Source organism: Mytilus edulis, chromosome 2 (genome assembly GCF_963676685.1).
Source record: "Mytilus edulis chromosome 2, xbMytEdul2.2, whole genome shotgun sequence".
NCBI classification, from domain to species: domain Eukaryota; kingdom Metazoa; phylum Mollusca; class Bivalvia; order Mytilida; family Mytilidae; genus Mytilus; species Mytilus edulis.
Window position 1 is genome coordinate 887,680 of NC_092345.1, and position 27,959 is coordinate 915,638.

Below are 27,959 nucleotides of genomic sequence, written 5' to 3' on the forward strand. Positions count from 1 at the left end.
CTATATATGATACCGTCGATCTAAAATGAGAATATCAAATACATATTCTTCTATCAGCCAACATTGATTCATATATGTTAATCCACCACTACCACATACAGGATTATAATCGTTTGTACATGACTTCTTACATTCTCCAGGTAATGCTAATTCAACTCCACTAAAAATATGGGTTTAGATTATTTCTTATTATAAAAAGAACAAATGAAAACTTATCACCCTATCCCAATGTTTATATAGATACAAGAAGATGTCGCAAGAGTGCCAATAAGACAACTCTCCATCCAAGTCATACTTTGTTAATGTGAAAATACATAGATCACGTCAGTGAAAAATGTATATCTTTAACAATTTTTTCACTAATTGAAATTCAAAATCTCCTCTTTGTCACAGTCATTGTAAAGATAAGAATAATAAAGTCTTTATATCTCATCAAAACTTTGATATTTATGACTAACCCTAACCATAATCCTAATCCTAACCCTAACCCTAACCCTAACCCTATTCGTTACTCCAGACAGTTTTTTTTAAAGAGTTGATACTTGTATGTATACTGATTAATTATGATCACATTAATGGTACCAATTTAACACTTCGATAAAATTGAGAATGGAAATGGGGAATGTTTCAAAGCGACAACAACCAGACCATAGAGCAGACAACCGCCAAAGCCACCAATGGGTCTTTAATGTAGCGAGAAACTCTCGCACCCGGATGAGTCAATTTATCTATTTTTAATAATGCCCGGGTCAAAATATTTAAAGTTCCAAAACCTTATTATAAACTTTGAAGAGATCATGAAACCAAAAAAAGCACCAAAAATAATATCAGAAACGTACAAGGAATAAGTGATTTGCAGTCGGGGGACAATTCCCTTATTTAAAAAGATATCATAAACTGCAAATGTAAATAAAACAAAATCCGTGTTTTCATGCCTGTGCCATCGACCAAGTGGTAGTACAAACATTAGTATAACAAATTTGACTGTTCAAGGGGATTCGTGTTTTTTCGTCTTTGGTTTTCTACTAGGAGTTTCAGAATGTTTATCTCATAATTATGCATTATATAAAGTTCACAAGAAATAAATCAGATTTGCTTTAAAAGAGGGACGAAAGATACCAGAGGGACAGTCAAACTCATAAATCGACAATACACAAACACTATAGTACACATAACACAACATAGAAAACTAAAGAATAAACAACAGGAAACCCACCAAAAACTAGGGGTGATTTCAGGTGCTCCGGAAGGGTAAGCAGATCCTGCTCCACACGTGGCACACGTCGTGTACCTATTAATTTTTGTTATACTACTAGTATATTGTATATTTCGTTGTTTTCATCTTATAGTTGATGTGTTTCCCTCGATTTTAGTTCTTAACCCAGATTTTTTTTCTCAATAGATTAATGACCTTTGAACGGCGTTAAACTTATGTTGCTTTTATAGGTATATGAATTTTTTTTGCGCAGCCAATGATGTCATTTAATATATAAACTGTGTATTTGATAGGAAAAGCATTTCGAATGATAGTCATATTTAGTAATTTCAAATCAAATTGATGCATATAAAAAACCACTCACGCTTCTTGGCTTTTACAATCATTGCCATATGTGAGACCATCTACCCCACAAACTGGGTTATACTCCTCTGTACAGATAACTGGACATTCCCCTGATAATGCTAAATGAACTCCACTATGAAAATAGAATAATCATTACTAGTAATTAAACTATTTCTGTAATGTGGTACGGACATTTCTCTAATGCATATAACAGAAAAATCAAGCCACTGTATAGTTCATCGACATCTTAATTCAATGAAAGGAATCTTCATGAATGTTTAAAAGAGGGGCGAAAGATATCAGTGGGACATTTAAACTCATAGAACGGAAATAAACTGACAACATCATTAACATTTAAATTGTACGTGTGTTCTGTACCTTTGTTAACAGTAAATTGTTTTGATACATTTCATCGTGTTTTACGTTGTTCTCGGGACTTTCTTTGTTTAAGTTTGTGTGTTTTGTTTCTTGTTTAGTCAAGCAATAATAAAAAAAAATGCATTTTATCTTGTAAGTATTTAGAATGTTAGTTACAGAAGTAAATACAAATCAGATTGATATATATAAACAAGTGTATATGTGCGAAACACTCACGTTTTTTGTCTTGTACTTGTCAAGTCACAAGTTCATTGACATTTCTCAATACAACTTACAGTTGACAAAAGGAACAGAGCCAATGTACAATTTAAACATTCATGAAGAACACATTTGAATTAAGATATGGATAGTAAACTGCCTATTGCTAGAAAGCTTTGAAGCCAGCCGATTTTTAAATCCCATAGCCGCATATGAAATAAACACTCACGCTTTCTGTCTTTTACATTCATTGCCATATGTGATGCCATCTACCCCACAAACTGGGTTATACTCCTCTGTACAGATAACTGGACATTCCCCTGCTGATGCTAACTGAACTCCACTATGGAAATAGAAAAGTCAATAACGCTACTTGTAATACAGACATTTCTTAATCATATATAAATAAACTCATCAGGGAAACCAGGATAGAAATTTCATATATACGCCAGACGCGCGTTTCGTCTACAAAAGACTCATCAAGGAAACATCAAGCCACCGACTCGTTGAGTGACGTTTAATATCATCCTAATGACTGTTGAAATTGCACGTTTGCTATGTACCTATTGTTAACACTAAGTGTTTTGTTTCATTTTCTGGAGTTGTATGTTGTTCCCGGGACTTTCAATATTACCTTTCGTGTGTTCTGTCTCTTGTTTAGCCGAGTAATAGTAGAAAATAGCATTTTTTTTGTAAGTATTTAGAATCAATTTTAGTTACGGTAGTAAAATCATTTCAAATCGAAAATGTATACATGGGATACATGACAAATACTTACGCTTTCTGTCTTTTACATTCATTGCCATATGTAACGCCATCTACCCCACAAACTGGGTTATACTCCTGTGTACAGATAACTGGACATTCCCCTGTTGATGCTAACTGAACTCCACTATGAAAATAGAAAAATCAATAACAGTACTTGTAATAAAGACATGTTTTTAACATATGTAAAGGAGACATCAAACCACTGCATCATTCATTGTTCATAAAATAACTTGCTGTTGACTACTTACAAAATTTAGAATTTTTGAAAAACTAAGGCCTTTCTACATCAGGCATAGATTACTTTAGCTGGTTTTGGCAAAACTTTTAGTAATTTTGGTCCTCAATGCTCTTCAACTTCGTACTTTATTTGGTCTTTTTAACTTTTTGGGATTCGAGCGTCACTGATGAGTCTTTTGTAGACGAAACGCGCGTCTGGCGTATATAAAAAAATTAGTCCTAGTATGTATGATGAGTTTATTTGGTACAGAACAAACGTACAATTTGATAATTCATACAGAAAAATATCTGAAGTAAGACGTGTATAGTAAACTGCCTATTGCTAGAATACAAAGATTTTCTTATGCCAACCGATTTTCAAAATCCGATAGATGCATATGAAAAAACATTCACGTTTGCTGTCTCTTACAATCATTGCCATATGTTATGTCATCTATACCACAAACTGGGTTTTCTCATGTAGTGTGTTTATATACTGAGGATAGTATGTGGACCTCTAGTAATTATATTTTTCTATCGGAGCAGTTACATTATTTGTGCTTATTTTCTACTGTTATATATGTTTAAGGATCGGTAAAATATGCTATCCCATCGCAAATCATTGAAAAGAGAATCAACTGATGGATGTACTGTCAATCAACAAGAAGTCGGATTACAGAAGTTGCTTCTAGTTTACTAATTCCAAGTAAAGACAGTAAAAAGGGAAACATTCGGAGAATTGATACAACTCAATACGAATAAATAATTATGTCATTGTATTCTAGGTTTCTGTAGTTAAATAATTAATTTCAAATTAGACTGAAACAAATGAAAACAAAACAAACAAAAACAAAAATATTACACTCACGCCTTCTGTCTTTTACATTCATTGCCATATGTGATGCCATCTACTCCACAAACTGGGTTATACTCCTCTGTACAGATAACTGGACATTCCCCTGCTGATGCTAACTGAACTCCACTATTTAAAAAGAGGAATGAAAAAAGTTAATGAAATTAGGGAAACAAGGCCTTATTCACTGCAAAAAAGAAGAATACATTTTTTTTTCATGTCAATCTCGTATAAATAATTATTGTTCGAGTCGTTGAAATTGTTATTTAGCGTTAAGTCGTACTTATTTTTAGTCGTACTTATTTTTCTTAAAAAAGTAAAATTAGAAAAATACCGAACTCCAAAGAGTTTTCAAAACTGTTAGTACTTTACCAAAACTGTTAGTAATTTACCAAAACTGTTAGTACTTTACCAAATGCCAAAATGATCTGTTTTGCTTTTGGTTAGACGGAAAATCCGCCAACCACCGGCTTTCGACGGTCAATTTGATCTCTAAAACCGAGGGAATTGCATGAACATAAAAAGGTGCGGGCCAGGTTCATCAACAGGATAAGAGTTTCATGATATTCGTGCATTACCCAACCAGTATCGACTTATAAGTTTAAATTTTCCTTTAGTATCTTCCACCTTTGTTGTACAAGTCATTCTAGATTTTGTTGTTTGTTGTACAAGTCCTTCTAGTTTTTGTTGTTTGTTGTACAAGTCATTCTAGTTGTTGTTGTTTGTTTTACAAGTCATTCTAGTTGTTGTTGTTTGTTTTACAAGTCATTCTAGTTTTTGTTGTTTGTTTTACAAGTCATTCTAGTTGTTGTTGTTTGTTTTACAAGTCATTCTAGTTGTTGTTGTTTGTTTTACAAGTCATTCTAGTTTTTGTTGTTTGTTTTACAAGTCATTCTAGTTTTTGTTGTTTGTTTTACAAGTCATTCTAGTTTTTGTTGTTTTGGTTCTTGTATATGGTTTAATAGACACTCAAAATATTGTCACAGTATTCACCCATAAATAACCTAGTTGAGCAAGCCGTCATCTTACATCATCTCATTTCATTATTTATCTATATGAATGCCGTGTGGAATTTGTTTTCTTTTGTAAAGAAAGACTTCAAACTATATTTCTTTAACAACCAAACGCCATTAAACACGAGGTATTCTCAAAACATGGACATATTTTACTACTTTTAATTGAGTTATACTTACGCTGCTTGTCTAATACAGTCGTTGTCATAGGTTCGTCCATCCACTCCACATACAGGGACCAGCTCCAATGAACATTTCTCTTTACATAGTGACATGTCCGCTAAACCAACCCCACTAAAAGATACACAATATGTATAAATATAGATTTAACACGAGAGTCTTGCGTACCAATTACAAGCAAGAGATTTCTTATAAATCCCGTCATTGTGCTATGGTAAATTTTTTATTTTTGTTTTTCGTTTTTGATAATGTGCTTTTTTTTTTGTTTCATCCCGTTATTGTGTTATTGTGTTACGATAAATTCTTGTATTTTTGTCTTTCATTTGTACTAATGTGCTTTTTCTATATGCCTTTTTGTGTTTCTTAGTTGCTATTTGTTTGTTTTTATAGTGATTAAGATTATAACAAAATGTTGCCTGATGTACCCCAATTTTTGACATTTTTATCTATCATGTCTGTTTGTTTTGTTATACATCGTTGTCAATATAATGGAATTTTATGCAACTGTCATACAAGTGAGAGGTTCAGCTAGCTATAAAACCAGATTTAATTCCATTATTTTCTACATGAGAAAATACATGTACCAAGTCAGGGATTTGAGTGTTGTTATACTTGCATTTGATGTGTTTGAGTTTTTGGTTTGCCATTTGATGAGGGACTTTCCGTTTTGAATTTCCCTTGACGTTCGGTATTTTTGTGATTTTACTTTTGTATACCTTATCATTTACACTTCCTATGTATTTTATGTTTGTATTTTTCTCGTTGAATGCAGTAGTTTTATTTTCTTTCAAAGGTATATATATATATATGTATATCTTTGATAACATTTTGTTTGCAGTTTTTATTTCCATTTGTGTTATATGTTTACATCAACTATATTATGCTTTATTTCTGATGAAATTGCCTTCCATACACATGTTCACTTTTATGGGGTATATTCAAAAGCAAATTTGAAATAAAAAAGAAAATAATCCCTAAAAGGAGGCCACATGTGAATAATCAGACCAGCGTGTTACTTACTTCATTTTCCTATGGCAGTCATTAACGTAGAGAAGGCCATCAGTACCACAGACAATTTTGTATTCACTTGGACATTGCTGACCACACTTTCCATCATAAGCACATGCCACGCCCCTGAAAGATTAATTAATCATAATCAGGGTGTCAAACATTTCCCCCATAAGCACGTAAAACTCCTTCTGAGACCCAAGAGAATACAAACTTTACATATTAATTACATTGTGTTCATCAAATCCACCGACATATGAATGTATGATAACTTCTTTTTGAAATTTTATCTACGCTTAAAAAAATATTACTTCTCTCAAACATGAGAGTCTTATTACGTTAAATATTATAAGATAAGAAAACTTTATTTTGATTCAGCATAAGTACAAGTAAGCACATCTTACTTCGTCATTCAAATATAAGTCAAGACACTACACATCTATGTTAGAAGTATATTTAACTACTCTAAAACATATAATACTATCTCAGAACTCCATCCCTCGCTCCATCCAGATATTCTTGAGCGTTATTAATTTAATGACATCAGCAATGGTAATAATGATAAGGACCATTCCGTATGTTACTTCTTCCAAATTGGTTTATATTAGCATGCATGTAGATTAAATAATTAAGATGTAAAGTGACCTTCATGTGTTTTGCTTATGGTGCTACATCAAATGAAGTATGAGAATATATCACTTTATTGCAATGACCTTGAAAGCTATTAACTAACTTATTGGAGCTAAGAGTACATTAAAGTACCTTAGTTTATAAAAAAGAAGATGTGGTATGATTGCCAATGAGACAACTCTCCACAAGAGACCATATGAAACAGAAATTGACCATTATAGGTCACCATACGGTCTTCAACAGTGAGCAAAGACCATACCGCATAGTCAGCTATAAAAGGCCCCGAAATGATAATGTAAAACAATTCAGTCTCTTTGTAAATTGTTTCTGTACTTTGTGTCGATCTTGTGAATCAATTCTTTTCAACTGATTCTGATGGGTTGTTCTTGTATTTGCTAAAAGTTAGAAGGCTGTAACTCAGTGGTTGTCGTTGGCTGCTGTTTTACATAATTGGTTTTCGTTGATCATGCTTATTGTGTGTGCATGAATCATATCTTTCGTTTTCTCGTTTGAATTGTTTTACATTTTGTCATGTCAGGGGATTGTATATGTAGAGTATGGATTTTGTTCATTGTTAAAGCTGTATGGTGACATATGGTTGCATACAATCATCTCATTTTGTCTTTAATGGGTGTCTCTTTGGCAATTAATGCCACATTTTCTTATTTCTATATTACTTGAATACTTACACAGCTTTTAAATAACACTTGTTGTAGTATGTTTGTCCATCGATACCACAGACAGGTAAGTACTCCTTGGAACAGCTTATTATACACGTTCCTACATAGGCCAAGTTTACTCCACTACAAATCATTTTTAATGTAGATGTATATTTCAGACGCATTTCTTTAATTTCTTAAAGACTCATCAAAGATACCAGGCTTTTAAGTTGGTGAGAAATTTAGGAGAAAATAAATAATATTGTATTTGATAGAGATTTGTGTTACCATGGTTATTGTACTAGAAATGAAAACAGAATGCAGTATACAAATATATACTTACACTTAAACCGTCCTTTATAAACACTCATCAAAACTACCAAAGGCTTAAAAAAAATATATAATTGTTTGTCTTTTCTATTAAAACGTTTGTTTAAATGTGTGTAATTCACATGTTTCACGTCCGTCATAATGTTTATAAAAAGGTACGTTATTCATGCGTAAAACGTCTGTTTATATGCATCTGTGAAACTCAACGTCAGTTTTAAAATGTCTATGGTATTGTACTCCAAAACATGAAGAAAAAAAAATTAAATACACTACAAATGTACAGCATGTATTGGCAACATATTATGCCTAATGTTCTTCACAAGTAATTCGAAATATTTGGCCAACAATTTCCTTGCTTGTATTGAATTGCTTTTTGTTAGTTTTTATTGCTTCTGAGAGAAGTTGATTATACTTATTTGATAGATGTGAATGTTTGAAGTTGTATGAATGCTTTATGTCTCAAAACTATGATAACAGTGGTTTTGTCAAACCATAAGACATGCATTATGTCAATGTATTTACACACGTCATCTTATCCATAAATATTCTGTCGGATAATGCAATCTTTTTATTTTGATATTTTTTCAAGCAACTAAACGCTAGTTCACAAGATATTTTTGTAAGATGAATACAGCAGTGACTGTTAGAAATCGTATTTCAGACCATGAGGTAAACTAATTAAGTAAATAACACTATCCTCATGTAGTTAGCTTTTTATTACACGGGGAAATTTGATGTGTCATTTGTGTACTATGCACATGTGTTTCCTATATACATATTATCTCACACATTTATTTTAATTCCATTTATTAAGAATTGTGTTCAGTGAAGGCGTCCAAATGTACTTTTAATCCATACTCAACATTACGAATTTGATGAAGAGGCATCATATGAAATACTATTCTTGTGTTTTCCTTGTTTTATGACAGCTACCACGATGAAAATTTTCAGAAAAGACCATTATATCCTAATTGGAAACTAATACCCAATCACTTAAAAGACGTCACTAGTAAAAAATAACGTGTATACACAAATTCGAAAATACTGGAACAGGGTCGCATTGCACCAATGCCAACATCTCAGAGAAGGTTTTACGACAGGGGTACCCAGGACCGCTTAAAGCTTCCAGAAGTTCAAAGAGAAATGGTGCTAATGCTGCATCTGATTATTTTCAGTCATTTGAATAAAGATCAGAAGCAACATCTTCACTTCCGAACATAAGATTTAAAAAAAATCTTAAGCCGAGATTAGGATTTTTTTTGTATAGTAAAGCATACTTGATTGATCATTCATGTAAATTTATGTACTCTATCACTACTCAGTTTATAATCCGTTTTTTTTTTTTATCTTTAACCACAATTCACAAGAAAACTGTACAATTCTTTATTGAAGAAACACTATCTTCAGGGCTTCAATCAACTTTAATTGAGGAAGACGTGTATATATAACAAATATCCTAAAACAAATTGAAACTAAGTAAGGCTAAACTCAATTACTTCATGTGATTATTTAAAAGAAAGAGGGTTCTGTTTTCACCAATAATAAATATCTTAACTACCAACGACTTGGTAATGTATTTCTGATGTTGTCTTTTCAGCTCAAACTTTAATCTTGCAGAATTCTTAGTCAACAAATTTATGCAAACAAAATATCACTCTCCCGTTTCTGTTTGATCAATTTGTCATGCCTTTGGGGAATTTTACATTTTTATGTGATGAATAAATGTTCAAAAGGTAACAAATTAACAAAGAATTACAAGACAATAGCAGCGGATCATACAGTCAATACAACAACAAGACAATAACAGCGGATCATACAGAAAACACAACCACAAGACAATAACAGTGGGTCATAACGACAACACAACAACAAGACAATAGCAGTGGATCATACAGAAAACACAACAACAAGACAATAACAGTGGATCATACAGAAAACACAACAACAAGACAATAGCAGTGGATCATACAGACGACACAACAGCAAGACAATAACAGTGGATCATACAGACACCACAACAAGACAATTACAGTGGATAATACAGAAAACACAACAACAAGACAATAACAGTGGGTCATAACGACAACACAACAGCAAGACAATAACAGTGGATCATACAGAAAACAACAACAAGACAATAACAGTGGATCATACAGACGACACAACAACAAGACAATAACAGTGGATCATACAGACACCACAACAGCAAGACAATAACAGTGGGTCATACAGACACCACAACAAGACAATTACAATGGATAATACAGAAAACACAACAACAAGACAATAACAGTGGGTCATAACGGCAACACAACAGCAAGACAATAACAGTGGATAATACAGAAAACACAACAACAAGAAAATAGCAGTGGATCATACAGACGACACAACAACAAGACAATAACAGTGGATCATACAGACACCACAACAGCAAGACAATAACAATGGGTCATACAGACACCACAACAAGACAATTACAGTGGATAATACAGAAAACACAACAACAAGACATGCATAAGCAGTGGATCATACAGTCAACACAACAACAAGAACAATAACGGTGGATCACGACGACAACACAACAACAAGACAATAGCAGTGGTTCATACAGTCTACACAACAAGACAAAGCAGTGGTTCATACATTCAACACAACAACAACAAAACAGTAGCAGTGGATCATACATTCAACATAACAACAACAAAACAATAGCAGTGGATCATACAGTCAACACAACAAGACAATAACAATGAATCATACAGACAACCCAGCAATAAGGCATTAGCAGTGGTTCATACAGAAAACACAACAACAAGACAATAATAGTGGGTCATAACAACAACACAACAACCAGACAATAACAGTGGATCATACATTCAACACAACAACAACAAGACAATAACAGTGGATCATACAGAAAACACAACAAAAAAGACATGCAATAGCAGTGGATCATACAGACGACACACAAACAACAAGGATCATACAGTCAACACAATAACAAGACAATAACAATGGATCATACAGACAACACATCATCAACACAATAGCAGTGGGTCATACAGAAAACACAACAAAAAAGACATGCAATAGCAGTGGATCATACAGACGACACATCAACAACAAGACAATAGCAGAGGATTCATACAGTCAACACAAAAACAAGACAATAAAAGTGGATCATACAGAAAACACAACAACAAAACAATAACAGTGGGTCATACAGACACCACAACAGCAAGACAATAACAGTGGATCATACAGACACCACAATAGCAAGACAATAACAGTGGGTCATACAGACACCACAACAAGACAATTACAGTGGATAATACAGAAAACACAACAACAAGACATGCATAAGCAGTGGATCATACAGTCAACACAACAACAAGACAATAACAGTGGATCACGACGACTACAACAACAAGACAATAACAGTGGATCATACAGAAAACACAACAACAAGACAATAACAGTGGATCACGACGACAACACAACAACAAGACAATAGCAGTGGTTCATACGGTCTACACAACAGGACAAAGCAGTGGTTCATACATTCAACACAACAACAACATTACAATAGCAGTGGATCATACATTCAACATAACAACAACAAAACAATAGCAGTGGATCATACAGTCAACAAAACAAGACAATAACAATGGATCATACAGACAACCCAGCAATAAGGCATTAGCAGTGGTTCATACAGAAAACAAAACAACAAGACAATAAAAGTGGGTCATAACAACAACAACACAACAACCAGACAATAACAGTGGATCATACATTCAACACAACAACAACAAGACAATAGCAGTGGATCATACAGACGACACACAAACAACAAGGATCATACAGTCAACACAATAACAAGACAATAACAATGGATCATACAGACAACACATCAACAACACAATAGCAGTGGGTTATACAGAAAACACAACATAAAAGACATGCAATAGCAGTGGATCATACAGACGACACACCAACAACAAGACAATAGCAGAGGATTCATACAGTCAACACAATAACAAGACAATAAAAGTGGATCATACAGAAAACACAACAACAAAACAATAACAGTGGGTCATACAGACACCACAACAGCAAGACAATAACAGTGGATCATACAGACACCACAACAACAAGACAATAACAGTGGATCATACAGACACCACAACAGCAAGACAATAACAGTGGGTCATACAGACACCACAACAGCAAGACAATAACAGTGGGTCATACAGACACCACAACAGCAAGACAATAACAGTGGGTCATACAGAAAACACATCAAAAAGACAATAGCAGTGGATCATACAGACACCACAACAGCAAGACAATAACAGTGGGTCATACAGAAAACACATCAAAAAGACAACAGCAGTGGATCATACAGACAACATAACAACAAGACAATAACAGTGGATCATACAGACACCACAACAGCAAGATAATAACAGGGGGTCATACAGAAAACACATCAAAAAGACAATAGCAGTTGATCATACAGACAACTCAACAACAAGACAACAACAGTGGATCACGACGACTACAACAACAAGACAACAACAGTTGATCGTACAGACGACACAACAACAAGACATTAGTGTAAACCAAACTATATCCGGGTGAAATTTGATCCGTAGGAAAAAATGTCACAGTAGTTGTTGTTATTTTTTATCCGGAGGAAAATATTTCCCTGGGATATTTTTTCCCTTGCCGTGAAATTCTATCTTGGTAGTTAACTTATTGAATAGTTATTAGAAAAAACGTATCTTTTAAAAATACTATGAAATAATAATAGTGTATTTTAAATAAAGCGAAATTGTTAAAAAAAAAATGTATTATAATGGGAAATGATTTCACAAATTATCCTTGAAAAAATTTCCTGAAATATTCAAATCAATAATCATCATGAAACATAGGGAAGAAAACCAGAAGTAATTATAAAGATCGTAATTGTGAAAATAATATCATGATTAAATAAGGTTAGTGAAATACATGTAAAAGTGAGTTGTTTTCAGATCTCAGTACAAATATCAATTTAAAAGTAAGGTATCATATATAGTTGCATTACTACTGTTAACAGTAATAGAAGAATTTGATTATGATGATATTTTTAACTATACCAATAGTTTTGTCTGGGGACAGAGATGTAGTTGTTGATTATATGGAAATCAGATAAATCATAGCATAACAATATATTGGAACAAAAGCATGTTTAACAGCTGGATAGTTTTTATCTAGGAAATGTCATCTGTCTTATTAAATCAAGTTGTAAGTCATCTTTTTACATAAATGAATATATAAAAAATAGATTCAAGGAAAAATTTCACTCTAAAATAGATTCAGAAATATATTATATATTAAAAGCTTTAAAATATAAATTGCTCATAATTACCTCCCTTTGATAAATTATGCAAATTTGGTGTACTTTTGTAAAACATTTTATAATTATAGTCAGGTATATATTGATTGTGAGTAACTTACATAGTAGTTAATGGGACTCTACTTCACACGGTTCTGTGAAATAAAGTACGGCAAATAAATACCGGTACGTACTATCCGCATAAACAGATAGATTTTCACTCCTCTGGAAAAATCAACCTGTGAAATACCATGCCTGGAAAAACATTACCGGGACAAATTATCCTCAGGATAAAATATCACATAGGAAGGAATAAACCGTTACAATAGCAGTGGATCATACATTCAACATAACAATAACAAGACAATAGCAGTGGATCATACAGAAAACACATTAAAAAGACAAGAACAGTGAACAGACAGACAACACAACAACAAGACAATAGCAGTGGATCATACAGAAAACACATTAAAAAGACAAGAACAGTGAACAGACAGACAACACAACAACAAGACAATAGCAGTGGATCATACAGAAAACACATTAAAAAGACAAGAACAGTGAACAGACAGACAACACAACAACAAGACAATAGCAGTGGATCATACAGAAAACACATTAAAAAGACAAGAACAGTGAACAGACAGACAACACAACAACAAGACAATAGCAGTGGATCATACAGAAAACACATTAAAAAGACAAGAACAGTGAACAGACAGACAACACAACAACAAGACTATAGCAGTGGATCATATACTCAACACAACAAGACAATAACAATGGTTCATACAGAAACTCAACAAAAAAACACACAGTTCCAGTGGATCATACATTCAACACAACAACAAGAAGACAATAACAGTAGATCATACAGACAACACAACAAAAAGACAAAAGCAGTGGATCATACATACGACACAATAACAAGACAATAACAATGGGTCATACAGACAATACAAAACAAGACAATAACAGTGGATCATACAGACAACACAACAAAAAGACAAAAGCAGTGGATCATACATACGACACAATAACAAGACAATAACAATGGGTCATACAGACAACACAACAACAAGACAATAACAGTGGATCATACAGACGACACTACAACAAGAAAAATACAGACGACACAAAAAAGACAATAAAAGTGAATCATACAGACGACACAACAACAAGACAATAGCAGTGGATCATACAGTCAACACAACAAGACAATAACAATGGTTCATACAGTCAACACAACAACAAGACAATAACAGTGAATTATACAGTCAACACAACAACAAGACAATAGCAGTGGATCATACAGACAACACAACAAGACAATAACAATGGTTCATACAGTCAACACAACAACAAGACAATAGCAGTGGATCATACAGTCAACACAACAACAAGACCATTACAGTGGATCATACAAAAAACACATCAAAAAGACAATAGCAGTGGATCATACAGTCAACACAACAACAAGACAATAGCAGTGGATCATACAGACAACACAACAAGACAATAGCAGTGGATCATACAGTCAACACAACAACAAGACAATAACAGTGAATTATACAGTCAACACAACAACAAGACAATAACAGTGGATCATACAGTCAACACAACAACAAGACAATAGCAGTGGATCATACAGAAAACACAACAAAACAATAGCAGTGGATCATACAGTCAACACAACAACAAGACAATAACAGTGAATTATACAGTCAACACAACAAAAAGACAATAGCAGTGGATCATTCAGTCAACGCAACAACAACACAATAGCAGTGGATCATACAGACAACACAACAAGACAATAGCAGGGGATCATACAGTCAACACAACAACAAGACAATAACAGTGAATTATACAGTCAACACAACAACAAGACAATAGCAGTGGATCATACACACAACACAACAAGACAATAACAATGGTTCATACAGTCAACACAACAACAAGACAATAGAATTGGATCATACAGTCAACACAACAAAAAGACAAAAGCAGTGGATCATACATACGACACAATAACAAGACAATAACAATGGGTCATACAGAAAACACAACAACAAGACAATAACAGTGGATCATACAGACGACACTACAACAAGAAAAATACAGACGACACAAAAAAGACAATAAAAGTGAATCATACAGACGACACAACAACAAGACAATAGCAGTGGATCATACAGTCAACACAACAACAAGACAATAACAGTGAATTATACAGTCAACACAACAACAAGACAATAGCAGTGGATCATACAGACAACACAACAAGACAATAGCAGTAGATCATACAGTCAACACAACAACAAGACAATAACAGTGAATTATACAGTCAACACAACAACAAGACAATAGCAGTGGATCATACAGACAACACAACAAGACAATAACAATGGTTCATACAGTCAACACAACAACAAGACAATAGCAGCGGATCATACAGTCAACACAACAAAAAGAGAAAAGCAGTGGATCATACAGACAACACAACAAGAAGACAATAACAATGGGTCATACAGACGACACTACAACAAGAAAAATACAGACAACACAAAAAAGACAATAAAAGTGAATCATACAGACGACACAACAACAAGACAATAGCAGTGGATCATACAGTCAACACAACAAGACAATAACAATGGTTCATACATTCAACACAACAACAAGACAATAACAGTGAATTATACAGTCAACACAACAACAAGACAATAGCAGTGGATCATACAGACAACACAACAAGACAATAACAATGGTTCATACAGTCAACACAACAACAAGACAATAGCAGTGGATCATACAGTCAACACAACAACAAGACCATTACAGTGGATCATACAAAAAACACATCAAAAAGACAATAGCAGTGGATCATACAGTCAACACAACAACAAGACAATAGCAGTGGATCATACAGTCAACACAACAACAAGACAATAACAGTGAATTATACAGTCAACACAACAACAAGAAAAATACAGACGACACAAAAAAGACAATAAAAGTGAATCATACAGACGACACAACAACAAGACAATAGCAGTGGATCATACAGTCAACACAACAACAAGACAATAACAGTGAATTATACAGTCAACACAACAACAAGACAATAACAGTGGATCATACAGTCAACACAACAAAAAGACCATTACAGTGGATCATACAAAAAACACATCAAAAAGACAATAGCAGTGGATCATACAGTCAACACAACAACAAGACAATAACAATGGTTCACACAGACGACACAACAGCAAGACAATAACAGTAGATCATACAGACAACACAACAACAACACATTAACAGTAATCATACAGACACCACAACAGCAAGACAATAGAAGTGAATCATACAGTCAACACAACAACAAGGATCATACAGACAATACAACAACAAGAAAAGAGCAGTGGATCATACAGTCAACACAACAACAAGACAATAACAATGGTTCATATAGAAACTCAACAAAAAGACACGCAATAGCAGTGGATCATACATTCAACACAACAACAAGACGATAGCAGTGGATCATACATTCAACACAACAACAAGAAGACAATAGCAGTGGATCATACAAACGACATAACAAGAAGACAATAACAGTAGATCATACAAACACCACAACAGCAAGACAATAACAGTGGATCATACATACACCACAACAGCAAGACAATAACAGTGGATCATACAGCCGACATAACAAGAAGACAATAATGTTAATGGATCATACAGACAACACAACAACACAACAACAAGACAATAGGAGTGAATCATACAGTCAACACAACAACAAGACAATAACAGTGGATCATACAGAAAACACAACAACAGACAACAGAAATGAATCATAACGATTACATGAATTCTGTACGGAAATATTTTCTGTTGAAGAATGACTCAGAAATATTTCTTTTTTTGGTTGTATCTATTGTTTCTGTATTAGTAGGAGTGACATACATTAATGATAACGGTAGACGATAAATACAGAGTAACATGTTGATTATTTGACGAGAACTAAAAAAAAGGGAAATTCTCGTTTTAATCGATTAAAATGTTTTCATAGCTGAAAATACGGTATAGGTTTTACTCATAGTTGAGGGCCATACAATGAACTATAATTGCTTATTACATTCACGTCATTTGGACTCTGGTAGATAGTTGTCACAGGGCAAGCATACCACATTTCCTTATTTCTACATTAATGTTCAGATATTACTTACAGACCTACTTGTATATAATATAAAAACTTACTTTAAATCGCGAACACAGTCGTTTCTATAAGTGACTCCATTAACACCACATACAGGCTGATACAGATGAGTACATCGACATCTACCTCCGTGCACGAGGCTGGCGTAACTGTAAACAACAAACATAGTATTATAATTGATTCCTGTGAAAGCTCGTGATATTTAACTGATGATACCATAATTCACAATAGTAATTACAAAAGTTTAAATTAAAAGGTATTCATTTCTGAAGATGCGAAGTTGTACCTGTTTTGGGGGTACTTTAATTGAATGCGTCTACGCGAAAGAATACACCTATATTATACATAATGATATTTATATTCCTATTGTATATTTATACATATTAGTAAACGAATACGCGTGCATTGTTGTTCTTCATCTGGAACGAACTTTAAGGAGGATATTTCATGGGGAAAACGCATTTGCCACAAGTGAAGCACCTGAGTTCAACCTAATTTTTGGTGGGGCTTGTGCTGCTCAGCCTATAGTTTTATTTATAATGTTTTTAGCTCACCTGACCCAGCCAACCAACCAAGATGGCCGCAATGGCTAAAAATAGAACATAGGGGTGAAATGTAGATTTAGGCTTATATCTCTGAAACCAAAGCATTTAGAGCAAATCTGATATGGGGTAAAATCGTTTATTAGGTCAAGATCTATCTTTTCTTAAATTTTCAGACAAATCGGACCACCTGTTGTTGGGTTGCTGCCCCTGAATTAGAAATTTTAAGGACATTTTGCAGTTTTTGGTTATTATTTTGAAGAATATTATAGAAAGAGATAAACTGTAAACAGCAATAATGTTCAGCAAAGTTAGATCTACAAATAAGTCAACATGACCAAAATTGTCAATAGACCCCTTAAGGAGTTATTGCCCTTTATAGTCAATTTTTAACCATTTTTCTAAAGTTTTAGTATTCTTTTACAGAAATCTTCTCCTCTGAAACTACTGGACCAAATCTAATAAAACTTGGCCACAATCAGCATTGGGGTATCTTGTTAAGAAAATGTGTCGGATGACCCGCCCAACCAACCAAGATGGCCACCATGGCTAAAAATAGAACATAGGGGTAAATGTAGATTTTGGCTTATATCTCTGAAACCAAAGCATTTAGAGCAAATCTGACATGAGTTGAATTGTTTATCAGGTTAAGATCTATCTGCCCTGACATTTTCAGACAAATCAGACAACCTGTTGTTGGGTTGCTGCCCCTGAATTAGAAATTTTAAGGAAATTTTGCAGTTTTTTTGTTATTATTTTGAATAATATTATAGATAGAGATAAACTGTTTACAGCAATTATGTTCAGCAAAGTAAGATCTTCAAATAAGTCAACATGACCAATATTGTCAGTTAACCCCTTAAGGAGTTGGTGCCCTTTATAGTCAATTTTTAACCGTTTTTCTAAAATTTTAGTAATCTTTTTAAAAAATCTTTTCCTCAGAAACTACTAAGACATATTTAACAAAACTTGGCCACATTCATTATTGGGGTATTTAGTTTAAAATGTGTCCGATAACCCCGCCCACCAACCAAAGTGCCCAACATGGCTAGAGATAGTACATAGGGTAAAATGCAGTTTTTGGCTAATATATCTGAAACCAAAGCATTTAGAGCAAATCTCAGAGTAGTTAAATTGTTCATTAAGTCAAGATGTAACTGCCCTGATTTTTTTAGACAAATCAGGCAACGCGTTGTTGGGTTGCTGCCCCTGAATTGGTAATTTTAAGAAAATTTTGCAGTTTTTGGTTCTAATCTTCAATATTATCTTAGATAGAGATAAACTGTTAACAGCCATTGGGTATAGCAAAGTAAGATCTACAAATAAGTCAACTTTACCAAATCGGCCCCTTAAAGAGTTATTGCTTTTTATAGTAAATTTTAAACAATTTTCGTAAATTATGTAAATTTTTGTAAACTTTTTATTGAACTTGGCTCAGAAGTTTCAAAGGAAAACGTTTTGTAAAACTTTATGTACTTTTACAAAACATTTTCCCTTGAAACTTCTGAGCCAAGTTCATTATAAATAGAGAAAATTGTAAACACCAAGAATTGTCAGTAAAGTGAGATTGACAAACACATCATCATCACCAAAAAACAATTTTATCATGAATTCTATTCTCGTCTATTATTTGTGTCCTTTTTGTGTTTAAAATGCTACTTGCACATAGACCAAGGTGATCGACACAGGCTATTTAGAGCCTCTAGTTAATTGTTATTTGTCCTGTGGTCGGTTTTTCGGCGATAGAAATGATCGTTTTCATTGGACTACATACAGTATTGACTGTTTTCAATGGGCCATAGTAGTGATCGTATTCATTGGACTACATACAGTATTGACTGTTTTCATTGGGCCATAGTATTGATCGTTTTCATTGGACTACATACAGTATTGACTGTTTTCAATGGGCCATAGTAGTGATCGTTTTCATTGGACTACATACAGTATTGACTGTTTTCATTGGGCCATAGTATTGATCGTTTTCATTGGACTACATACAGTATTGACTGTTTTCAATGGGCCATAGTAGTGATCGTTTTCATTGGACTACAGTATTGACTGTTTTCAATGTGCCATAGTAGTGATCGTTTTCATTGGACTACATACAGTATTGACTGTTTTCATTGGGCCATATGAGTGATCGTTTTCATTGGACTACATACAGTATTGACTGTTTTCAATGGGCTATAGTAGTGATCGTTTTCATTGGACTACATACAGTATTGACTGTTTTCAATGGGCCATAGTAGTGATCGTTTTCATTGGACTACATACAGTATTGACTGTTTTCAATGGGCCATAGTAGTGATCGTTTTCATTGGACTACATACAGTATTGACTGTTTTCAATGGGCCATAGTATTGATCGTTTTCATTGACTTACGATTTTCGAATACCACTTTGGTATCTTCTCTGGGTTTTTTTTTATGAGCAGTAATAGTTTAGACTATTGAATACAAATCACTAAAACATACGGTTATAGCTTTTAAAAAATTAGTGTGTGTGGGGTGGGGTATCGAATATTCCAATGATAAACAGGGTCCAAACAACAAGGATGCGCAGATATACAAATTGCTGTTATATCAACACAAAAACATTCAATTAATCTTGGAAGACAGCTGAAACAAATTATTTTGGTTAATGAAGGTTTCAAAAAACTTATATGAACTTACGGATTTAAAGCTAAGTAGCATCTATTATGGTATGTTCTACCGTCAGATCCACATATTGGGTCCCACACACTTTCACAGATCGAATCAAACGTCTTCTTTACTATAGCTGTAAGGAGAATAGTATACTCTTGCATTCCATCTCAAGTAAAACTCACAAAATTAAGACAACATTTTTTTTCAAAATATAAACCGATAGACTGAGATTTTAATTTGTTGCTGGTCAAGCCCTCGATTAAGACAGTGTGTCAAATACAGATTCTTTCATTTTTAGAGTTTTCGTGATTACGTGCAGGGTTCAAATATACTGTTCAAAAGGAAACTGAGAAGGGGCTATTTTTCATTCAACGTGTTTGTATATTAACTGCTAAATGGCCGATATTGTTCCTGTATTAGCTAATAAAAATGTTGATTAGCAATGTTAAAACTATTAATTAAGAACAAGAAAGCGATTTTTATAATAGAATAGAGAAAGAAAATGACCAAAGAACATAAAACAGACCAAGGCTACCAACGGGTCTTCACGCAGCGCGAAAATCCCTTGCACCAGGAGGCGGGCTTATGCTGGCCCCTTGACAACAATGTATACAAGCCCAGCCAGAAGAAACACCAAACTCCAACACATACAAATGAACCAAAATTTTTAAAAAAAATACATGACTAACAAATTACTTGGAATTGAAATTGTTGAAAATTTAAGCTGGGAAGATCATTGTGATCGTATATGTAAGATTATCTCATTTAAAATATCACTTTTGTATAAAATTCAAAAATATTTGCCTATACACACAAGACAACTATTTTATAATGCATATATTCTACCATATATAGACTATTGTATTTCAGTTTGGAGGAATTTGTTACAAAAAGATTCAGATAGAATCATAAAACTTCAAAAAAGAGTAGCAAGAATTATACTTGAATGTGATATTTCTGTTCGATCTAATTTTATGGTTTCTTCTTTAAAATGGCTATCTTTTACAAAAAGAATAAAATACCATCAATCCATTCTAATGTATAAAATTGTAAATGAACTAACACCTGATTACTTAGCAATGCTAAATATTAAAGGTGTTCAACACTACAACTTACGATCTGTGTAGCTCTAATACGAAGACCAAATACATTTTTTTATAAAAAAATTCTTTCATTATTCTGCAACCAAGGTATAGAATAATTTACCACTCACAATAAAAAATTGTCTTAATGTGGAATTATTCAAGAAACATTGTTATGATCATTTTTTTGAAAATTTTATACACGTCGAATATTTATTTTTTCTTTCTTTTATGGTTAGAATATGAAAACTTAATCAAAACTTTATCAATTATTGTCATTTGTATGTTTGTGTATATGCTTGTAATATATTGTATTTTAATGTATGAATGTTAACTGTATACATGTATTTTGTTTAAGGGCCTCAATGAAAATTAGACTAGTTCTAATTGAGTTACCCTCTTTAAATAAAGAATTTATTATTGTTATTATTATTATTATTATTATTATCTGGTATAGGATCGTGAAGGAAAAAGCAGTTTACTTAATGTGATAAACCAGTAATTATTTTTGAATTTTATAAGGATATATATAAATAAATCCTCACTTTATTTTTTTATATAAATGTACAGTCGTCTGATGTGTTTTAAAGACATAGAAACGAGTGACCTGTGAAAAATAATGTTCTTCCAATTCTTGAACCAATGCATACAAACATCATAAACTTAGACTTCTGTGCACGAATTAATCATTTTTTTCATGTAAATTTCGTACAATCGTCAATATTTTTTTCAATCGGTCAGTATTGTTGTGAAAATATGGCAGGTAATTAAAGTTCGTGTTGTGAAGCCGAAGTTTAACGATTGTCACCTGTTTGTCAACAATCGACAAAAAATAAACAAAAAAGCATGGAAATTGAGCACGTGTTTAACATGTAAATTCAGATAATAGTTTATTTTAAGGACATTCATGCGTATTGTGATCACCGGATTTTTACAAGATGGGTCACACTGAGGTCACTTTGCATACGGAAAACATGTCGGGGGAATTGCTTCCTGGAAGGAAGCAATTAAAATAAAGTAAACTTCTTCTAAATATTAATAAATTAAAGAATTTTCTTCAGAAAAAAGTATATGTACATAAGTTTTATAATGAAAACTATCCATTGAGTTATAAAAAACATATGCATTATTTTTTTTTATTTGAGGTTTCTTATGACTTTAAAGTGTCTCATAAGTCTGTTCTAAGCTGGATATTTGATCTCTGTTTTTATTATGAATTGTTGTATATATATATTGTCTGATCAAATATGTGACACTATAATAAAATAATTATTTATTTTTATTTATTTGATCTTGTCTTTACGATAAAAATAATGCGTTGCCAATTTTATTGTATGCTGATGATATGATATTAATGGTGGAAAAAAAAAAATACTTACAGAAAATGTTTTTATTGTTAACAATTGGTGTATTACTAATGGACTTAATGTCAATATTAATAAGTCCAAAATTATGCATTGTAGAAATCCATCTGTACCTAGAACTGAATGTAATCTTACAATAGGTACCAATAGTTATCAAAGGTGCCAGGATTATTATTTAATACGCCAGACGCGCGTTTCGTCTACATAAGACTCATCAGTGACGCTCAGATCAAAACAGTTAAAAATCCAAACAGATACAAAGTTGAAGAGCATTGAGGACCCAAAATTTCAAAAAGTTGTGCCAAATATGGCTAAGGTAATCTACTCCTGGGCGTAAGAAAATCCTTAGATTTTCGAAAAATTCAAAGTTTTGTAAACAGAAAATTTATAAAAATGAATGCAATGGAATGTGTTAGTAACTATCAATATCTGGGATTGTTATTAATAGAATTTTTGGACTATCAATTGATCGTAACAATTTTAAAGGGTCTGTTTTTTAGTATGGATCCATCTGATGTACAAAAATAAGAGAATGTGGTTTGATTGCCAACGAGACAGCTCCAAATCAGCAAGTAGAGCTTTGTGTTTATTAATTGTAATAAGTAAAACATATGGTTGTTTTTAACACGATATATTTTCTAAATTATACAACACTATGGTCTGGTCAGTTATTGATTATGGGTCATGTATTTAGGGAACACGCGATTACTCATGTATAAATGCTGTCCAAAATAGAGCCATAAGATAAGAACTTATAAGTTATCTAAATATGATTATTGTACTGAACCTTACTTAAAATGTAAAATGCCACTTAAATTTAGAAGTTATTTTGCTAAATTTAGATGTGGAGTTGCTCCCCTTAGAATAGAAACAGGTAGATATGAAAGAAAAGAAATACACGAAAGAACATGTTTTTATTGTAATAATAGTATTGAAGATGAACTACATATTTTATTGAAATGTCCACTATATGAAGATCTTAGACATATATTGTTTTATGAAGTTGCAAATCTTAATGTGTATCTTTTACATTTTATCAGATAATGAAAGGTTATTTTTTTTATTCAATAATGATAAAGTTTTTGAAAGTGTCGCCAAGACCTGCTTTAGCATTTAAATCAGAAGAAATGGATTTTCATATAATTGATTATGCTGTATTCTAATGATATTCATAAGCATATAATATGCACAATATCTAATTGATTTTTAATAGTATTGCTTGTACAGTCTCTCATAAATCTTTTAAGATTGACACATACAATGTGAATTTAAAATTTGTTGTTATACATGTATGTTTTATGTATTACCAATGTTATTTCAACTGATCGGGCAAAGCTTACGTTTTAATTTGCATAAGGACAGTCTATTTGAAGATGTGTGATAAGGATGATTGCCGTTATAATTATTACTGATTTCTAATCACCAATCAGTGTCATCAAAGAAATTTACAAAACATAGACTGGACACTTCATTGTTGAGTTTATCCTAAAACACCTAACTATGGATGGACTGGTTTATTATGAGCGAACCGGTTAAACTCCGCCCAGTCAAGTGAAATAAATCGAGTAATACCTGTATGAATATTTTATTGTGTAAATATATGTAATTGTAAGTGGTGAGACTGTAATAAAGTATTGAATCTTGAATCTGAATCTGCCTGATCTTTCACGAAAATATGATTTTTTTTTTAAATATTATGAATTTTTTGAAGTAATAACATACTTTTATTTACTGGACTATCTGACACATGACACACTAAAGATTAAGTTTCATATATGTCATGATGTATTGGAATGTGAACATTATAGATACAAAACGTGATTTTTTTTTCTTGATGATTCTCATAGGATTGTTTGTCGCCTTTTGAGTTTTCTTAAAAAGTACTGCATTTTTTTATTTAACGTAGTGCATTTTTATAGACATATTTTTTTTTCTGATTTGTTCCACCTTTTGAAAATACAGCAGATTTTTCACAGATTTAGAAGACGAATTACACTAAATTGCATTCATGATCCGTTCGCAATGCTTGACCACCGTTACTTATTCTTTCACGATTATTTTTCTCGATATACCGAATTTCACCCGTGAATATAGAAAACTAGGACTGAGCTATGAATCCCATCAAAAACTGGAGTGGTCTCAGGTGCTTCGGAAGGTTAAGCAGTTTCGGCTTCGCGTGTGGCATCCCCCGTGTTGATCATGTAATTTGTATAAATCCTGGTGATAACTTTAATTCGGTAGGTCACATTCGAGGAAAAGATGACGAGATTGTGGTTACGGTAATTGGAACATATCCTTTGTCGCGTCTGTGAAACAGATATTCCATGTCGGTCAACCAACTCGTGATCACACAACACAGTTAAAATTATATTCAGCAGAATATAATAAAATTTATTAAATATCATATATATGCAGTTATATATCTTAAAAGAAATATATATAAGAGACTCAGACCTGGGGTCAATTATATACCAAAGTAATTAATTACATCACATTTACATAGATTACCTTAGCCGTATTTGGCACAACTTTTGGGAATTTTGGATCCTCAATGCTCTTCAACTTTGTACTAGTTTGGGTTTATAAATATGTTTGATTTGAGCGTCACTGATGAGTCTTATGTAGACGACACGCGCGTCTGGCGTACTAAATTATAATCCTGGTACCTTTGATAACTATTTACACCACTGGGTCGATGCCACTGCTGGTGGACGTTTCGTCCCCGAGGGTATCACCAGCCCAGTAGTCAACACTTCGGTGTTGACATGAATATCAATAATGTGGTCATTTTTATATATTTCCCGTATAAAAAACTTTGAACTTTTTGAAAAACTAAGGATTTTCTTATCCCAGGCATAGATTACCTTAGCCGTATTTGGCACAACTTTTTGGAATTTGGATCCTCAATGCTCTTCAACTTTGTACTAGTTTGGGTTTATAAATATTTTTGATTTGAGCGTCACTGATGAGTCTTATGTAGACGAAACGCGCGTCTAGCGTACTAAATTATAATCCTGGTACCTTTGATAACTATTTACATTGATTTTCACATGTAATTAATAACATAACAATTACATTATCAATGTAATTAATTACATTTTAATTACTTTTGTCCCAAGACATGCAAGAGCTATATCATATAGGATAAAATCATAAAAATGACAACATGGTAGAATAAAACATACTTGCACTATTTATCAGTGAAAACAGTTGTACAAGCTTTGATTTAAGTTTCCAAATTTCAATGTCATTGTTACATTTCATAATAATTAGATTTTCAATGCTGATTATTTGATTGGTTTTTTTTATTTTTTGGGGGGAAAACATTTGTTGTAAAGATACATACATAGATATATAAAAGAATATATTTTTCATTCTTAAAAAAATTAGTTTCTACTAAAACTATTAATCTAAAAAGGTTTTCTTGTTTATCTCATGTGAATCCCAAAATTTAAAGTAACTTTCCATTTTTTACAGAAGAGCAATGATAGATTTTTACTCTTATTTAATTTCCAAACTGGTCTTTTGGCAATTCAAAATTGTCAAGTATATTGGACTCATTCTTGTATGTTTTGACTGCTGTATTAAAATTTATGTGACAGTGTTTAAATAATATCTATCTGAACAAATTTTAACATGTAAATATAATGGTTAAAAATGTAATTGCCTTTGACATTTTAATTAAGGGACATTCTTGTACTTGAAAATAAGTTAAGTGAAGGGATATATGATGAGACTAGAATTATTGTTAATTACTAAAACAACATATTTACAAATCGTATGTCAATAAATTGTTATTGTTTTTGATTTTTATATTTTTTTATGTGTACATGTGAAAAAATTGATTAATAAACTAATTACAAATAAAGATTACTTTACATGCTATAATGATAAATAAAGTATTAATCATGTTAATCAATGTTATATATTTTTTTCAACACATTAAAATTTTAACAAAGAAAAAAGTACCAAAGGCATACTAAATGTAGGAAAATAGTCAATTTACAAATGCATGGTGTGTGAAAACATCAGAAAAAAACAAAATGTTTAAAATGTCCGGATAAATATCTAAATGCAATTGAAAGTAATAGAAATGCAATGCATAATTACATGGCAAAAATGTAATGTAATTAATTTTTTTAATGAAAATATGCTCAATTACACATTACATTGAATTACTTCCAAATTTGTAGCTAATAATAATACATATTTAATTACCCCAGGTCTGAATTAAGAGTCATAAAACAATACACGCAGTTGTAGAATTGACAACAAAAACTTACGGGTTGATGTTGACGATTGGATTACTAGCATTGCTATCATCGCTGGTACCAATATAACGAAATCCATTTTGTTTGTAAAAGAATCTACAAAAAGGTCTTTTTGAATAGATGAACAATATTTCTTTTAACCGAACTGTTTCAATTCATAGTACATTTTAAAAGCGACACAAAGCACCTGTTATCCGTGTATTACCTTTCTTAAGTTTCTTCCTTTGTTACAATGCTTTAAACACCTTTTTTATTTATATGTGATTTGTCATGTTAATTTCTGAGAAGTGTATACATAAACTGATTACTTTAGGTACACATCCGTAAATCATATCTTTGCCAAAAGATTTCTTGGAATTGGCAAGTACTATGGGGCGCCTATTGGGACTCTTGTGGTTTTGTACTCGAAATTCAATTTTGTACGGACAAAAGTGAGTTTTGTTCAACAAAAATGAGTTCCGGTTACAGTGACTTGACTGTTAGTGTTGCTCTCCACCAATTGCAACTTATTCAAAATTCTGACCAAATTGCAATTTGTTTTATAAAATCAAATTGTTCAACTGGTCAGAATTTTGAATTAACTGCTGTAGAAAACTACAGCCATAGAAAACTACAGCCAAGTCATGAAAGTGCAAGGTGATAAAATAAAACATA

At 32.6% G+C, this 27,959-nt stretch overlaps 1 protein-coding gene across 1 annotated transcript; it reads right to left on the reverse strand.

Annotated features, from left to right (window-relative positions):
- On the reverse strand, positions 1–27,622 carry LOC139510391 (serine protease inhibitor dipetalogastin-like). Its single transcript, XM_071296973.1, has 11 exons — positions 27,318–27,622; positions 20,616–20,721; positions 17,444–17,551; positions 7,495–7,608; positions 6,188–6,301; positions 5,168–5,281; positions 3,990–4,103; positions 2,916–3,029; positions 2,367–2,480; positions 1,581–1,694; positions 1–160 (listed from the first exon to the last, which is right to left on the reverse strand). Exons 1-11 carry the CDS (start codon positions 27,382–27,384, stop codon positions 1–3), a joined length of 1,239 nt encoding a protein of 412 aa, XP_071153074.1. The 5' UTR covers positions 27,385–27,622.
- Positions 27,623–27,959: the final 337 nt, after the last annotated feature.